Source organism: Excalfactoria chinensis, chromosome 3 (assembly GCF_039878825.1).
Source record: "Excalfactoria chinensis isolate bCotChi1 chromosome 3, bCotChi1.hap2, whole genome shotgun sequence".
Lineage (NCBI taxonomy): Eukaryota > Metazoa > Chordata > Aves > Galliformes > Phasianidae > Excalfactoria > Excalfactoria chinensis.
Genome location: NC_092827.1, coordinates 98,399,644 through 98,418,439, shown reverse-complemented (window position 1 = coordinate 98,418,439; position 18,796 = coordinate 98,399,644). Strand labels below are relative to the sequence as shown.

The 18,796-nt window shown below is 46.6% G+C and overlaps 1 protein-coding gene across 2 annotated transcripts in view; it reads right to left on the bottom strand.

Moving 5' to 3' along the window:
* Positions 1-1,835: 1,835 nt before the first annotated feature.
* MEIS1 (Meis homeobox 1) overlaps positions 1,836-18,796 on the bottom strand; it is a 93,528-nt gene continuing 76,567 nt past the window's right edge. Inside the window, exons 10-13 of one of the 2 annotated variants that reach the window (XM_072332422.1) lie at positions 6,747-6,805; positions 5,360-5,449; positions 5,076-5,171; positions 1,836-3,130 (exon numbers count right to left, since the gene is read on the bottom strand). In XM_072332422.1, the coding sequence (XP_072188523.1) occupies positions 5,113-5,171; positions 5,360-5,449; positions 6,747-6,805 (208 nt within the window). In that variant the 3' untranslated portion in view covers positions 1,836-3,130; positions 5,076-5,112. The remainder of the gene's footprint in view (positions 3,131-5,075; positions 5,172-5,359; positions 5,450-6,746; positions 6,806-18,796) is intronic. The other variant, XM_072332421.1, reaches the window with a different exon arrangement.

Genomic DNA, 18,796 nt, shown 5'->3' with positions numbered 1-18,796 from the left:
TCGTTTCGAGCGGGTTACTAATTACAGCTGATTAAACGTCTTGGGATGAGGCGCTGGGGGTCGTCGGGATTGTACCCCCCCCCTCCTTCCCCAGCCTTCTCAATCCCTCTTACCTTCCACCCCCCCCACCAAAATAAGGTCCCACGGAGGAAGGGCCGTGCGGGGAAGGGACGCGTGTGCCCTCCGCGCAGGGGGCGGTTTGTTTGCGCCCTTCGAGAAACATGAAAAAGAAGGAAAAAACAACAAAACAACAACAAAAAGGAGTGTGTGTGTGTGTGTGTGTGTGTGTGTGTGTGTTGGGGGGGGGACAAGCAGAAAGGGAGAGGCATTCAATCAGGTTTGGGTAGAAAAGTGTCATTGTGGAGCTGACAAAGCGGGAGCCGCTGCTGGGCCGCCTGTGCGCGGTGTGTCGGCCCTTTAAAATGAAGGGGAAAAGAAGAAAAGTGAGAGTTAAGAAAGAAGGAAGGGAGGGGGAGGAGGAGATGCGGAGGGGGGTTGGGGGGGGATGAGGGGGAGGACCCCACTTCGGTGGCGTTCTTGATTCAGAGTGCTACGCTGCCTGCTCAACTGCGCCCTGCCCGCGCCCTTATCGCGGCATCGCTGCATCACCGGATCGTTACGGTTGAGGAAAGACCACGAAGAGCATCGGGTCCGGACCACCATCCCACCCCCACCGCGCTCAGCTCCTGCTTCCTGCCCCTACCCTGCTGGGGACACCCCAGGATACGCGCTGCCCACACCTGACCCCGCATCGCCAACGCGCTCCCACCGAGATGGGAGGTGGGAGGTCGGGGAGGGGGGATGGGGTCCATTCTTTTGCCTTTATTCAGACTTCGGTGCCATTTCCCGAGCTGTACCAAGCGCTTGGTTTCCTCTCGCCGCGACAGCTGTGAGTTCATGGAAGCTCCGAGCACGCAGGCCCGGCATGTAGCAGCGTGCAGCCCCCGGCCGCAGAAGCCCCTCGCGCAGCACTTGGCATCCTCAGTGCCAACCATTTCCCGGCCAACGTTTCCTAAGTTGGATTCTCCCCCTCCCTTAACGTGCTCAGCTCCAGCTCAGCGCAGCAGTGGCTCAAGAAATGGTCAGCTGCGCTTTAAAACTGTATTGTCTGGGGAAGGAGGGACGGGGTTGTTAATTTCACCACCTTCTCAGCTGCGAACTAACAAACACCCCATGATATCTCCTAACGGCAGCGTCCTGACAACCCCCCAGCACCAAAAAGAGCTTCCTTAGGCAGTGCAACGTTGCATTTCCATGCTCCAAATGTGAAGCAGCTACGCTGAGGGCCGGTGGTGCTGACACACCTTTGGAGCCGGAAGGGTTGTGGAGCTGCCCGGCTCCCAGCTGGGTCAGAACAGCCAGAGAGAGCAGAGAAGGGCAGGAAACGAATGTTGCAAGCAGTGGAGTCACCATGACAAAAAATAATTTGTTTTTATTTTAGATTCAGATTTCATTACTGCACTCAAACTACTACAACTGGGCTTTGAGTTATTATACAATCCAAACTGTTTCAATCAGAAACTCTAAGACTCAGTGTGCAATGATTATTATTAATAATAATTAGCTCCTTGGTTTTCTTGATAGAAAAAAAGGCTATCAACAAGCATTTTTGTTTAACCACAACAAAAGTATAATTAGCTTATCCCACTTAGTAAATCTGGATGCATGCCAACTCATACCAAACTGCTACTTTTACAAAAAAAAAAAAAAAAAAAAAAAAAAAAAAAAAAAAGAAAGAAATTGCAATAATACAGATCATTTTTCCAGTCCTTTTTTTTTTTTTTTTCCTTTTTTTTTTTCTTTTCTTTTTCTTTTTCTTTTTTTTTTTTTTTTTTGCACAAAAATTTATTTACAATGTGTACAGAAATGCTCCATGATGGGACTATATGGAAACAAAACAAACAAACAAACAAACAAACCAAACAACGCACACGTGACCGATGGATGCTTTGCCCAGAAAACAAAAAGAAAGTTCAACGTATTACAAAATAAATCTTCAGTCCACGTTTGGAGCTGCATAAAACAGGAAGTGATGTACAAGGTGGTGGTTGCTGCATGGGGACTACGATGCTCTCTGATGTGACAATTAGGCTTCGGATACACTGCCTTTCCGTTTCCATGCTTCCTCCTACCAGTCTCCTTAAGACACTGCCTGCAACAGCTGATTAATCATTGTTGATGACTGCAGTTTTTCCCATCCTTCCCGATTTACATCTGTTCAGGCCAATTCAAATATGGTGAGTAAATGAATTAGACATGCAAATTCACGCCCCGGGCTAGAAAGAGAGAGAGAGAGAGACTGGGAGAAAGGGAGAAAAAGGGGAAGAAAGGGGGAGAGAGAGGAGGAGAGTGAGAGAGAGAGAGAGTGTGCATGGCTGAAATCCTAGGATAGAAGAAAGATTCTTCTGCCTGACGTAGTTATTTTAATGCTCTAAAAATCCTGCAAATAAGCCCTTTCTGTCATTTGCAGGATGAGTGTAAGGCTTCTTTTCAACGTAAGGAGGCTTCTGGAGGAAGTGAAGAGCTATGGAAACAACACACATAGTGTGGAAAAATTTCACATTTTTTTTTTAAAAAATCTATAAGAAACAACGTAATATGGATAACAGTATAATAGCATTTTACAATATCTCACTCTTTGTTCTCTTAATGTCTCATATAGGTATTTAGCATGTCCCCAGAAGTTGACTTCAGTCGTTGTTTTCCTGCTTGTCAGGGTCCCTGTGAGGAATAGGAACGTCCCTTGGTCCAAAGTCGACACCAAGAACGGAACTCCGCAGTCACTGCAGAAAGACAATGTTTGAAATCCGCCGTCTCTGTGGACAGCACGCATTCGTTCCCTTAAGCTACTGAGCATGAATGTCCATCACTTGTCCGCTCGCCGCCGGCTCGCCGGGATGAAGCATTGTGGGGCTGGATGCTGACATGGGCATTCCGGGGTGGGGTGGTCCTCCATGCATCATCATCGCTGGGTGGTGAGGGTGTCCAGGAATGTAGGTATGCATGGGGGGGCCGTGACGCAGCTGAGCGGGATGGGGGGGCATCTGGGGCGGGGTATAGCTTGGCTGTCCCATGTTCATACCCATTGGACTACCCCGAGACACATAATCCCCTGGCACACTTTGCAGCCCTGCGGAGAGAAAGAGGCCAGCGTTGGTCAACAGCCATTTATTTATTCAGCTCGCCAGCCCCGCTACTTTGGATCCGTCCAGAGTATTTTCGCCATTCAAAAACAGGCTGTGCAGCAAGCACATACACCGCTGCACAAAAGCCTCATACGAAGCTGAAATGGATAGGATTGCTAAGGACGACGTTAAACCAAACCTGTATTTTTAAACACACGCACGCACACACACAAATCAATGACAGTTATCAATTAATTCTTTCCCTGCGATCACTTCTGTCTGAAAAAATCAGACGCGCAACTCAGTCGACCTTTCAGGGGTCGGGAGAACAATAAGAAAAATTGGACCTAAAACAATAAAACCTCCTGCTTTCCGTGGGCCTCTGCCTTCTGCTTGGATTGCTGGAGCTGATGGGAACTGACAGGTGTATTGTTTCGGAGAGCTATAAGCTCCATAATCATCAAGGGTGAAAGGCATACGCTATCGCTAAGTAGGTTCAATTGGCTTTAGTTCTAAGTAATAGTGCGCCGTGAATGCTCCGAACACCTTGGAATCAGGTCTCAAGGCTCTAGCAATGAATAGCTGCTTAATCTAGCCTAAAGGAACATTTTTGAACTAATGAAAATTGCTTATAAAATATACTGTACTCACAGCTCTTTAATCAAAAAAGACGATAATATTTTTTTGTAATAACCTATTAATTTAATTGGTCACGAAGCATAAAATACATCATTTAAATTTAATTGACCCAGAAACTAAGAAACAATATTTAAATTAACTAAGCTAGAAATTTCCATGATGAGGTAATAAGGCTGTTGCATTCCCAAGCTCCGTTGAATGTTTGCACAGCTAATTGTTAAAACTTCGTTCCGACTTGCACCCAGTGAAGACGACTCCCAGACACCCTCAGCCTTGGGAGCTTCAAGTGCTCTCCTCTAATAAGCAGGAGAGCAACAAAGATGCCCAAATAACTGCTCCCAACTCTAGAAACAAAGCAAGAGAAACAGGACTGAGTATCGCCCGGGCATGGTACCGGTGCCTTAGTGTTTCGAGCTGCTTTGCTTCACTTTTTCTTCTTTCTTTTTTAAACAAAAATGTGTATAATGTATTTTCCTCTATAAAAAGACAAGAGCCCCAACCCCCCCCACCCCCCCCCCAAAAAAAAGAAAAAAAATCTGGGACAGTTTTTCTAGGCTTTCTTCACGAGGTCTGCCACTGAAGATTGCATTAATGATCTCTATTTTTGTATACTGAATAAGTCAAATCCATTTGTCACACTGCAAGTGATGGCATACTTAATTTGGATATAGTCAATTAGCCTGGGCTAAGCTCCATAGCCTGCTGTGCACACCTCTATTTTGTATTCTCTCTTTTTCCTTTGCCACACGTAATCCCATTATGATGGACAGACAAAGAGAAATAAACTTGAAAAAAAAAACACCCCAAAGTTTCGTTGATCGCTTTCCAAAACGTACCCAGCCCTAAGTGAAGCCGCTGTTTATTTTACCTAAAAGAAGTCTCTGTTTGGCTTTTTGGTGTCTTGCAGGTTAGTGTAGAAATGTAACTCATGCATCAACTGCGGTTAGACAGATTTATGACACTTTGGGGACATGCTCTTTCCTCTCCCTGCACTGCTGCAGACTGCTTACATTTTGCAAATCAGTCTGTTGCCATGACGACTCGCTCCCCACCTCCCGGCTGTTTCTTGTTTTGTCATGTGGTCAGCGCTGTGCGATAGCAACACGCAGAAATGTGCATGGCGCGCGGGGCTCGGGAGCTGGCAAGCTTGCTTGAACCAGAGGGAAAGGAAGGAAACCGGAGGAGACCAGGTGTGGGATGGAGAGGAATGAACAAGCATGAAGCTATGGGCAAGGAGAATGTAGGGAAATGCACGGAGGAAAAAAAATATCCCTGGAACAAAGTGAGAACAAAGACCCCATTTGTACTTACTTCCCCCCGGCTTTGCCATTGGGTACCTAGGTGAAGGTTACATGTAGTGCCACTGCCCCTCCATGCCCATATTCATGCCCATTCCACTCATAGGTCCTAGAGGGAGAGAAAAATCCAAGAAGATGCCAGGGGATGAGCAAAGTCAACAGATAGCGCCGAAAGCCCCTTTTCCAAACCGCAGCCCTCCGAAGGAGCTCGGTGCCCTGGCGGCGTGGGCAGAGGACAGGCAGCGAGGCAGGCAGCGGAGCGGGGCGAAGCGGGCACCCGGCTGGGCTGGGCCTTACCTGGTGCTCGGATGCCCATGTGCTGCTGGCCGTCCATCACGAAGCCTCCCATCGGCTGCCCGTCAGGGTTGTAGGGCGTCCCTTGGCTTACTGAAAGAGTGCAGAAGAGGGCTTGTCAACAGCATCCCAATTGGTTGCGTCGGGTCAAGGCACGACCCTGGCACCCGTGGACTGTATGGGAATCGTGAGGATGACCACCACCATGGGCTCAAAAAAGAGAAAAAATAATCTACTGCTCGAATTAGGTGGCTGTTCTGACAAGCCTGCACGTCTTGGGCTTAATTTCCTCCTGCGAGTTTGGAAGTAAATGAAGTTGGCCATCAGAAATATTGAGACGTGATGAGCTTCGGCTCCAGCTGCTGCCGCTGCTGACGTCAATGCCAAGACCTGTGCAGGGGCTGGATTTTACGACTGGAACAGTCACACTGCAATCCCAGTGTGTTAAATTACGTCCATGAGCTTTTACAAGAGCGGGACCTGAGCACGTCCCTGCCAGAGATTTACCTCTAATGGCCAAATAATCAGATGTGTTCGAGGAGAAGGCACTGCCCAAAGGCATCATTGTCAGTGATGGATTTGGTTAGGCTGGCAGCAAGGCTCAACAATGGTAAATATTATCAATGGTTAAAAAAAAAAAAAAAAAAAAAAAAAAAAAAAAAAAAAAGAGGCTCAGGGTAATGGTAAATACCCACAGTGAGCTGCAGCCCCAGGCGGGACTGGCACGTGAAAACTCTGGATTAAAAAATATCCCCCCAAAAGGGAAACCCAACTGCTCCAAGATCCCAACAGATACTAAAAAGAAGAGATGAGAGACAAAGGGACCCTGAGCGAGTCCCAGTACCTAAAGCCTTGGTTTTAACTGTACATTAAAATCTGGCTTCAGAAGTAAGCTGCCTTGGGTTATTAAAGCACATAAAGCTCTACCTCATTGAATGTCTTTGAACTTTACTGAGTCCCACAAGCGATTCTGACCCCTCTGCCCTTTTGACAGGTAATAAAGTTTACAGCAATTCCACACCAAGCCATGCACCAGGGAGTGGTCACAGGAGCAGAAAAAGCTGGGAGGGAGAACTCAAAACAAACGCAACAAAAAATAGGAAGAACATTAATTCTGAATGTATAAGGAGGGTCTGAACATTGAGCAGGTCATTCTAGTTCCTTCTTTGAATTTTACTGTTTGTTTTTGTGTTTGTTTTTTTTTTATCCCTAATATTTTAATCATGGGAAACGATCACCATTGAATTAAACAAAGCGGGTCCAATTTTAATTGTCAGTGACTCCCAGTGCTCGTTTCTCATTTATTTACCAGGTAACGGACCTCCCAGTGAATGGCTCGAGGATGGGTTTTGCCTGTGTGACTTGAATACGGTTACTACTAGGGACTTGCCTGCTCGATTGGACTGGTCTATCATGGGCTGAACTATCCTTCTTCTAGCATTAATAAACCTGCAACAGAAAGAGCAAAGTAATCGGTTAGGGAAGGGCCAGCCCCGAGCCTTGCCCCAGTACCGCGCTCCGTCAGGCTGGCGCGGGCTCAGCCACAGCCGGCCCCTGGCCCCCGCTGACCCCTGGCAGCTCAGGCTTGGGGTTTGGGAGCTGATTTATGTTGGCCTGCTCTTACCACAGTTGGACACTTCCATTGCATCTTTTCATGGGGGAATTAGTGGAGTTTTCAGGAAACAATGCCAGCGACACTCTTGGCGGTTCAGAGTAGGGCACAAAAAGTGGGTGACGACGGAGGGATGCTCATAAGGGCATCTGCTGCCTCCTCCTAATTAGTGGCATTTCTGTCTCATGTCCTCTGACTTCTTTTTGCAGTTTTTATTATCAAAACCTTCCCGTACCTCTTGCAAACCTAATTCTCTTTTAATGCCCGCTATTAAGATAATGAACTGTGATGGCAGAACACCATCAAATGAGGGAACGTCTGGAGTTTTATCGCCACTAAGTCACACTGCTGGGGACTTCAGAGCCCTGCATTCCTCATAGCCATTTCTTGGTGGGTTTTTTCCCCCCCTCCCTCTTTATGCAAAGTCTGAGGGGTCAAGGCGAGGTCATAGCTTTACAGTAATTGAATTTATAATCCTGTTTTCTCCAGCTAGGCCCGACCATTTACAGCAAACATCTTGTTAAACTGTAATTACTGGACTACTGAAAATTCCCCCCCCCCCCGAACAATGAAAAGCAGATCCTTGGAAAGAAAAAAGGTATACGGTCCTTTTTCCAAACGGCTCTCTGCAACCAAACTCCTTGTAATGCCGAGATGGGAAAGGGATACTCAACATAATTGGAAGAAAAACAGAACGAGGGGAGTGATCACAAGTGCCCCAGTCTGCACTGCACAAGTCCTGGTGGCACTGAAAGCAGAAACCCAAAGTGTGGCTGCAAACCAGTCCCATCAGTGTGTGCCAGAAGGGCTGCTTTTGTGGTTTTGCTCATCAGAAAGCTTCATTAAAGCCACCTGGAAAAAACCTCCCCCGAGGTTTACTTATGGCATCACAAAGTCTCAGAACCGGGCTTCGAGTTCTTTAAGAGAGAAATAACAACAACACGCATCCCTCAATACTTGCTAGGAAAAGAAGAAGGGTAAGCGTATGTAAGGCCACATCGCACTTAGAAAATGCGATGCTAGAGCACACAAAGGGTCACTTGGTGCTTGTTTTTGTTGCCTTTTGCTACGGCTCAGCAAGGGTTCTCCTGCAGTCGAGATAAAGGCAGTGGGATGCAATTTAGGGTGCCTCCTATCTGCTTCCCATCACACAAAAGCCTGCTAACACTAATCAAGATGTTGGGCGCTAATCAAAACGGTTTTGAGGAAATGGGCTCAAAACCTTCAACTACACAAAAACCCAAATTCCATGTTCCGGAAACTTTATGCTCAAAGTAGGTCACGTTTTGTCAGCAACAGCGCCGTGTCAATTTTTGGACTCACTTCCACCAAGAAACCCTCCATTCCAGGCAACGGTGTTGCAAATCAGTTTATCATTATCTTGTACAAACCATGAAAATCAGAATCATGTGAGCAGAAGGTTAGACTAATTCTCCTTTCTCATTATAAGCACAGGTGTAGCACAAACACCATGTGAAATAAGCAATTAAAAAAAGCTGCTTTTTTTCCCCCATTAGCTGCCTTAGCTCCATGACCAATTAGAAAATTGTTTCATATCTGTAATCTGCATTTGCAGAAAGCAATTTTCACAGCAACTCTCCCAAGTAAAACAACAACACAAAGCCTTGTGCCCCAGCCACGTTCTTTTTGCAGGCGCTGGCAGTCTTTGCTCCTTCCTTCCATTGCAGCACCTTCAAGAGCTGGCACTGAAAGCTCCAAAGAGTTCCAGACCAAAGAGACACCCAGTGCTAAGGATGCTCACCCAAACATCACAGCCTCCCCCTTCTCCTTGTAGCATATATATTAAGAACAAAGCTCTCATTTCGATATTAAGTACAATTATCCAGCTGAGGTAGCTACAGTAGGACGCATTTTCACCTGTCTGCCCCATATCATCACTTGGGATGGCTGCTTTAAACGCATTTTACACACAGGTACTTAATAGTTCCCTTCTTCCTGTGCATTCCTCTTAAGTATTTTATAGAAGTGGCTGATCCGCAAAGCAGCGCTGTGTTTGGATGTCTTCAGGGTGAATTCAGATGCGAGAACATTTTCCTTCTGGGCAAAGTAATAAAATGACATTCTTGCTCCTCCCACTAGAAGTCAAACTGAGGTCAGCTCCCCATCCTTGTATCTGTTTAAATAAACTGGTCCAGCTGTTTGTTTCCAGGATGCCCTTTGACCTTCTGTCCCATCCTCCCTGCCTTTGTAACAGAACGCTTTACTTTGCATTATAGTAGACTCCAAACTACTATGCATTAAAAAAAAAAAAAAACCAAAAACTAAAGTATTTGCTTTCAAGTTTCTTCCTGCATCCCAAACCTGGAATTCATAAGAAACCATCAGATTAAAACTATTAATGTGTCTTGCCTTGAGAGAACACGATGCAGCGCCGTTACGTTAATAAATCACATTGGTGAGCTCCGCAAAGCGGTGAGCTAGCTCTGGTTGCACAAATGTGCAGCACAGGGACAATCCCTTCATGCTCTCTGCTGCTTTCTTTGATAGAGGGGCTGAGATCTCTTGATCACTCTTGGACTTTACGGAGCGCTGGGCTGATGTATTGTCAGCAAAAAAGAAGGCACAGAAAAGCAAATGGGAAAACTCTGATTTGCCCTTTTTCCCATAGGTTCACACTGACCTATCTCAAGGATAGGAAACCCTGAATCACTGTGATTTTTATAGGCTTAGGGGAATCAAGACCTAAAGTAGGTATCTGCATATTAAGAGCTGTTTACATTCATTAGTTTCAAAATACAACTAGGCAGAAAACTCAAAACCACAGAGTAACGTTACTGATGTGAGTAAAGATCCACTCGGGCTCTGAGGTCTGCACAAAGGGTGCATTTTTCCCTGTACCATTGCTCCGTACATTTCTGTGTTTGCTCTGACAAGTGCTTTCTGCTTATTCTTTCCCCAGCGAGCAGCATCCATACAGGAATAAACAGAACATCTCCAGCACATGGCTTGCACCCACCTCCCAGTAAAAACATGTGCTGCCAACTGGCTCTTTGGCTCTGGGTTGTGTGTTTTTCTCTTTGCAAAGGGAAGGATCTGGCACTGAAGGAACCATTTGAACAGTTGGGCAAACACAGAAATCTAAAGACATTTCTGTTTTTAAAGTTAACTTTTCCTTGCCCTGCTGGCTGTGAGGATGGCACCTTGCCGCCATGACCCAGCAAACAAGCAAAAAGAAGCCATCGCACCTGCCCAGTCCCAAGTCAAGGAGCAGGAAACACTTCTGTGCCCTTTATGTTTTGCTGGGATGCTCCTCACCCTGTGCCCTCATCCTTCCCTGTCTCATGGCAGAAGCCAGCCTGGGCTGATGCCCAATCTGCACCACACTCTGACCTTCAGCTTGGCTGCCCTGTTACCACACAGCAGTTTTGTTTCTTCCCAGCGAGCAGCACATGGCCGCTGGTGACAAAAGGCAGTTTTAGCTGGAGATTGCCAGCAATAACAACAGGCAGAGAGCAGGGATTTTCGGAGGGTCACCAAAGCCTCGGGAAGGCACAGAGTGCCGGGCTCAGGTTACAGCCCCGCTGACATTTTTCCACACAGATCTGTTCTTTCTCCCTTCCCCTTGTGTCTCAGTTCTGTCAAGTGAATAAAGCGAGGCCATCCTTTGCTGTATAGTTTCCAAAATCACCTTTGCTCAAGAATTGTCAGAGAAATTATGGGGTCTTCCAACGTGCAGCTCCAGAGTGAGATTACTCAGCCCGAGCTGTCTGAAGGCGCTGCTGGGGACTCAGTGGCACGTTGGGTTTTTTCTCCCTCAAGCCTCGCAGCAAAGATAGTGCCACCCCAGCACTGACTTCTGGCACTGTCAACTCCATCCCAAAGTGTGGGCTGCCAGCCAGAAGTCTGTGTGAAATGGCAGTGCCAGGAAGCCTCCCAAATCCCTCTGCCTCATCTGAGCTCCCCCTGGCAGACCACGCTTATGGAGTGTAACACCCACAGACACCAGGGCTAAAATGTCTCTTGTCCCTCTGAAAAAGAAGTGACATCCCTCCTGACAACAAACAAACCATCGTTTTTATACCAGATGCCAAAGTAACCAGAGCCCTTCGAATGGGCCAATAATTCACTTGTAAAACCAGGCAGAGCCTTTTTCACATATGGGGATCCTTCATTTATACCCCAATGGAATGACTTCCTCTACTCAGCACTTAATTCCTCAATGCTTAACAGGTTTATCTCTAATAAAAACAATTGAAATGGAAAGCGTGCAATAAACTGGGATTGTTACACTTGAGTGACCATTTTATCCCCTATTTTAACCTACTTTCTTTTTGGGCATTTGTTTTCCAGAGCTTTTGCAAAGAACGAGCTACAGAAAAGAAAAAAAATAAAATAAAATAAAATCAAGAAAGAAACAAAATCCTTAAATTATTTCAGAATAATGTCAAGTGCTTTAAAAACAGCCTTAGAAACAAAAAGCTCCCCTGTAATTACAAACTGAACAAATAGCTGCCGACTTTCGAGTGGTAATCACATCTCCCTGTTCCTAAAATGAGAAATAAATGTGAAAAGGGTGCTTTACAGACTTCATTAGAAAGTTCTGATCCTGAAGTCAGTTAGTGAGCTTAATGACCCGTAACTACCAGCCATTAGCAATCCACGCTCTCCCTACTCCCTTTATTTGTAAAAATATATAAGAAAATCTAAGACACTCAAGAAATTCGGTTCAGTTTGAAGTCAGGCTTTATGAAGTCATGCTTGGCAACTTCTCTTAAGTTTCTCCTCCTCCTTTGAAAGGATGACAGTTTGGGACTGCAATGCATCACCCGCAACGCTAAATGGAGGTAGGGAGGGAAAAGGGTGCACGGGCTGCTCAGCACTCGCTCTGGAGACCCAGTGCTGAGGTAGGCACAGTGGGTTCATCCATTGGGAGCATGGGAAGGGCCCCCAGGGCTCTCCTCTTCCTCCCTTGGGGCTGGCAGCCTCAGCCCCTGTGACTGCATACAAGGCCAGGGGTGTCATGGGACGATGCTGAAGAGCGGACAAATAAAATACTATGCAAAACGAGTGATGAAAAACCACTAATTAGCTGACAAATTTGATGTAAAGCACTAATGAAAGCCACGTGTGGTTCTGCAATTTAGTTTTAAAAATAGCTGCTGACTTCAAGCATTACTATGTGACCCCACCGATGTATTCATCTTGTGCATTCAGAAAAGTTGCTTGAAAGCAGGAGAGCGCTATTGAATCTCTCACAAGCCAACACTGCTAATGTACCAAGCACATCGAGCACAGAAATAGAAAGCAGAGAGCTGGGATCAGGTAGGCTGTGCAGAGCCAGCCGTGCCCTACATTCAGCCTGCTCTACCTGTGTCCACGTCCCATGCTCAAACCCCCCTCGAGTGAGCCCCTTGTGCTGCCTTTCTCTGTCTGTCCTGACCTCAGACAAAGCCCTGCCCAAGTGGAATCCCACTGCCTATGGGCCAGGTACAGCTGATGGGCTGCTCCCCACAGTGCCCCATTGCCCAGCAGACGTGGGGCTGTGCGGCGGGGGCCCACGGCAGGCTCCTTCCCCGACACCGCAATTCCCTTGTGGCGCAGAGCAGATGTAAACTCGCCCTCAGCAGCCAGATGATGTAAGGGGAAATCTTTAAATGGCAAAGTGCCAGCAGGGCTGACCTCCTGTCTCTTCCCTACTCCCAAATCCCAGCGCAGCTGTACTCTGTTGATCTCTGTGTGCCACAATTAGCCTTTAAGGAATATGGCAAGGATTCATCCTGCGAAGCAGTGCTAAGGCTGCTCTAGCTCATGCTGATTCAATACGGTGCTGGCTCTGCAACGTGCTGCCAGCCAAAATCTCTCCCACTCCAAAAACGCTCTCCCTGCACAGAAGCCAATGGTGCACAGGCAGATCCACAGCCCCTTCTCCACTGTGGAATCTTCCTCTGTTGATTCAGCAGCATCTTGTTTTTAGGCCACTGTGGTGATCTCTGGGCTTCCTCCTGCCATGCATGTGGGCCACAAAGATGCTCAGAGGATTGGACCACCTCTCCTGCAAAGAGGCCCTGAGGAAGCTGGGCTTGTTCAGCTTGGAGATGACTCCATGGAGACTGTATAGCAGCCTTCCAGTATCTAAAGTGAGCCTACAGGAAAGCTGGGAATGGACTCTTTATCAGGGCGTGTAGTGACAGGAAAATGGGTAATGGTTTTAAACTAAAAGAGGGAAGATATGAATTAGATATTAGGAAGGAATGAGGCTGCTGAGGCACTGGAGCAGAGTGGATAGAGAAGCTGTAGATGCCCCATCACTGGAAGTCCTCAAGGGTCTCAGAGCAATCTGATCTAGGGGAAGTTGGCCCTGCCCACAGCCAGGGGGTTGGAACCATATAATCTTCTAACCTAAGTCATTCTATGATTATGCAATTCTATGGTCAGGGGTACCTCCTTCGAGCTCTCAGGTTCCCGTGCATCAAACATGGAGCTGTGTTCCGACAGCTTTTTTTTCCCCACTCATCCCTAACTACACTGGGTATGGTAACAGAGCTGGAAGCTCTTTGTAGTCCTCCAGCCTGCATGCACATGGGCATCCCATTACCAGCCCCTTCCAGCCTGCAGGGCAAACAGAAGCCAACCAAGGGTCATGAATAAAAAGCTCACCAAAGAGGTGAGGATCTGAACAACCTATCTGTGGGACCTGCAAGTCACACATGAAATCAGCTTTGGTATGCTCTGGTCTACACCTTGAGGCAGCAGCTTGGGGTGGATGGGGGAAGCTCTTAATTCCTGTAGTCGGGTCCTCCCTACCATGGCTGAGACAACAAACACGCACATGTTGGTGTGCTCTGTGTGATGTGGGCACCTGGGAAACTGGTTTGGAACCAACCTGAAAAACAACCACACACTTCTTCTGAATGAATTCCCCCAAGACATCCTACATCAAATTACTGTTGTCCAATCGCTACTCATCATCTACTTTGTGATCTGCTTTACCTAAACGTGATTTCCCATTAAGCAAAGTAATTCGTTTTGCCTACAGTCCTACCCCTGATGGTATTTTATTTGGGGAAGGAGAAAAGACATCCATGGAAAGCAATGAAAACAAAATACGCACGGGGAGGTCAGAGGAATGTCAAAGACAAAAGGAATTTCTAAGACCGTGGGACACGCAAAGCTCAGCCCCCAGATGGGATGAACCAAGGAGTACAAAACACGCCTATAATCCAGTGAGAAGCTGCACATCTCTGGGGTTAACTTGAGCCGAAAAGGAGCAAATGATACCTCATTTTATTGTTAGCCAAAAAAAAGCCAGAAAGACTACAGTGCCTGGGCAGAAAAAGTAAATAATAACCCATGAAACTGTTACATGACCCAGATTTCACTGAAGCCTGTGGAAGTCGTGTATTCCTTCCACAGTATCTGCTGCTCTTTTCTTCAAAAAAGAACACATGGAAGCCTCGTTAGCCTTAATGCCAGTAGAACCAGCTATACCTCCGTCATGTGGCACCATTTGAGGGCTTCCCCTGCCTGCGCCTCTGGCTGTGTTTCATTTTTGAGCAGGGAAAATTGTTTTATCCAACAAGGAGGCAACATTTGCCCCATTTTTAATATTTCAGGCTGACTTTTCAACCACTCAGAAGCGCGGTTTGTTTCATGCAGGTGCAGCCCGAAGCTAGCTCATGATGTAAGTGAGAGAGGGGGTCTCTGAGGGCACTTTCCCAGCGTGAGCAGTGCTTAATGCTGCACGCCAGCCTCAGCCACTGTTGACACAGAATAGGTGGAGATCAGGTCTGTGCAAGCACAACATACCAGAAAGGCAAACTATCCTTAAAAACACTTCAGGTAGATTTGACAAGAACAGACCAAAACCTGACTTGCAAAGAAATGGCCATCGCTCTCTCCTTCTCTCCATCTGCCTCCCTCTCTATTTTTTGGATGCTGAGACTTATTCTCCCGATGGAGCCATCTAAGAGGAGCTGATCCCCAAGCCCCATTCTCAGAAGGCAGCCCAGAGCCCTCGGATTGCAGCATGGTGCTTCCGCCACAAACCAGCGTCCTGCCTGCTCTTCTCAAGGAGTGCACACCTGAATCTCAGCTTTTTAAAGAACAGCAAACAAAGAAAGACTTCTGATCCCTACCCTGATTTTGCCCTGCACAACCAGTGAGGGAGCAGAGAAAAGAGCAACTGGAGAATGTTTGCACAGTGCCTTTTAATCTTATCTCCGTGACACCTGACAGCACATTTGTTACAGAATATTAATGCACTGACTAAAAAGTTTGTCAGGTACAAAATCACCACGGAAGAGGATGGAAAGCTCAAGGGAAAAAAAAAATGAGTTTTGCTGCATGTTAACTCCTAAAGCACCATGTGCCTTTCGGTCACATAGCAGCAGCTCAATTGCGTCTGCAGCATGCAGCATTCTGCCATGGGAACTGACCTTTCTCTCACTCAAAAAAGAAACCTTCCGTGCTGCCATGCACTTGCAAATGTTACCAACACCATTTATTGCAGTTGTGGGATGGTCAGGTTTTTATCAATAAGCTCGTGCAAAATTATTCTGCAGCATTTCCTTGTATGGTTCTGCCCAGCCTGGGTATGGGGATGGCAGGGTGATGCTCAAGGGATGAACCTTCCCAGTGCCCCCTGGACAGCATAGCAGTGGGTTTGGGGCAGCTCAAGTGCCCTTTGAGCTGCAGGGTGGGCTAAGCGGCAGCCCGGGAGCTGAGCTCCTGGAGGAGAAGGGCAGCACCTCCCCCAAAACTCCTTTTATCTCCCCACTCTGAGCACCTGCCCTTCACAAGAACGCACCCCTTTGTGCCCAGGATCCCTAAACCTGCTCATTGGAACAACACTCTGAATGCTCATAGCACCACACTGCATTTGTACATGGCCTCATCAAGCTGAAACACACTGACAAACCCAGCGTGCATATAAACTGGGTGACGTGACAGCACCCGATGGCTCTGGATTCACAGCTCTTCCCCCTGCAAGCTATTTGCTTGGCTTTTCTAATAATACCTTGCTTGGCTGGCAGCTCTCCAGGGCTGTCTAAGGCAATATGCAAGCTAAACATTTTTCCTCCGATTTCAGTATTTTCTTATGAGTAACTGTACAGTATTTTACCTCGTGAGTATTCCTGATTGCTGTAATTTAAGAAGAGAGAAACAGACTACAGATGTAATATTACTATTACAATTGGCATTCAAGGTGAAAGGCGTAACAATTAGCTAAGACTTAGTGAAAACATAAATGCAAAAATCTGCCTTAAAAGCCCAGCACATGGTACGCTCAGAACAGCTCATTTACCGCACGTATTCCAAATTGCTTGAGTGGTGCAACTATTCACCCAGCAAGATCCTTCTCTAATGTTTTTCTTGGGCTTGCATAGTGTTTCCTGGGGGGGTGGGATAGGGGAGGGCAATGACTTTCACGTGGCAAACACCCACCGCCTCGTTTTGCTTTGGAATAACAAACATCGTGTGTTCTTCAAACCTGAAACACAGACCCTCTCTTACTTCCATCTCTCTTTTATGCGTATTCCCAGTAAAGAAATGGCGTTTAGATGACATCTGTGAACATACCCTCAAATTACAGAAAGGAGAAAAGCAGAATGGCTTCCAAAATCCGAGGTCTCTGATTAAGTTTGTATTGCTGAAGTTGAGAGGCTAATTTGCGAATGTTTTAACATTTACAAGTAAATAAGTACTTGCAGTTACTGTATCTGATTACTGAGAAAAGTATTTGTTATGTTATTACACAGATTCAAATTGCATCTTGACCTTTTCTCGTTTAATCTGTTTACTGCAACAAAAGCAGTGATAGATAAATCTGAACATAAAGAGTGCGTTTCACCTTCCTCTAACCAAAACCCCCGCGTGCTGTGCATTCTGCAGGGCTGCACACCGAGCTCCTTGCCTGCCTCTTGTGTTCTGAGATTGGGTCAGCACCGGGCTTGGAAATCCACCCAGAGTTCAGGACCTGCACCTGATTTAGCTGTGCCCTCCTGTGGGCCTCCTCCCCCCCTCTTACACCCTAAAAATAGTGCTTAAGTGGGACTAAAGTGGTGCGCCGGTCATGTGCTGGCCTTTTGCTCAGGGTGAGTTTCGCCCTCGGTGAAGGAACTGAGCGAAGCTGATGTCAAGGCTAAATGCTCAGCCTCAACGTCTGGGGGCCGCATCCCCCCAGTCTGCATCTCCCTCTATCTCCTATTATTTATTTGTGTACTTTATTTTCCCCATATAAAGTTTCAGCAAAAATAACTTCAGTTGTCTCCAAGAATGAGATTAGGGAAATTTACATTATTTAATCAATTTTTCCAGTGTGTTTGGTTGGTTCGTGTTTTGTTTTTTTCTTTTGCTAGCCTCGGAAATTACACACAAAAATGACATTTAAAGAAGCCAGAGTCATAAAATAAGAACTCAAGAGTTAGGAAACTGTATTGCTAGAGCTGCTTGCACCCTACGCCTTAACAGGCAAGCAGTCTGGTCACAAGTTCACAAAGCCTCCATCAGCACCACGATGGATCCGTCATGAGAACAAATCACTATCATGTAGGAAAATTGATCTCTACGGGAACCAAACATGGTCAAAACTGAACGAATAAAACAGCAAATGGCAAGAAAATAAGAGCAGCCCTGGCTGGAGCAGCGGAATGCCGCACTGGAGAACAGGATTCTCAGATCTGCTGTTGTCTTGGATTGCTTGGGAGCTACCGAGTAAATCATTGCAACCTCACTTTTCAGCAGTAGTTAAAGCCTATTGCAGCTCTCTTTCATGCCCAGTGCTGGAGCTTGGACGTGTAGGGCGCCAAGGCACTAAAAACTCGGAGTTTCCATGAACTCAGTGGTTGTTGGGCCTTGAACGTAGACAGCATGCCATCGCCTTGAATCATCTCCGTTCCTAACCCTCCCAAAATAAGTGGATGTGCTGGAGCCGAACCTCCCTGAGGCTCACTTCCTCACCTGCACAGCCAGACAATACTACCCTTCTTCTTTGCAGGGAGCTGTAAGCTCCTGCACTCCTGCAGACCTGGTGTACACACGTACAGGTCAGTGGAGTACCTGGGTACTGCAGTAGGAAGCACCATAGGAAAAGCCCATCAGCAATTATCAATTCCATCTTCAGGCACGCTTTGAATACAGCTCAGCAAATGAAGTGCTGAAGAATGAGGGTAAGATAAAATATTGACTAGCTCCTCCATCATTGTCTGCTCTGTGTCCTAGATAGCACAAAGGGGAGTTTGGCAAAAGCAGAATGAAAGCACCAAGTGAAAGGCTTGTGTTCCCTCACTACAGAGCCTTACAAATTTGCAGGTTCCATACATTTGTCTATATGCAGATGCACACATCATGCACACACATCTACATACGTCTCATATATATATAAGTAATTTTAACCCACCTCTGCGTAGAGTCATATAAAGGCATGCAAATACAGAGATACGTGGGCACATTATTATACTAGCACACTTCATATATTTTATGTACATATCTGTATTTATATATATATACTAATATAATTTACCCATGCGTACCTGGACCTTCACAAAGCACAAACGACCCCTAAACACCTAACCCAGCCCCTGATGAGAACTGCCCACTCTGCTTGGAACAATTATTTGCCATTAGTGCTTAACAAGAGGAGGTTCAGCTGGGATGCAACAAACAAGGAAGCTGTACGGATCGCTCAATATTAGCCTGACCGGTTCTCAGCTGAGGCAATAAGTGAGTCCACCTCCTGGATATTTCAATACCCACACAGTGGTTTTTATCACAGGGGAAAAGCACCTTATTAACCTGACTATTGCCAGGTCTCTGCCATGTCCCTTTGTGCAATGCTGTCAGCCCACACCGGTGCCCCTTCCAACTCC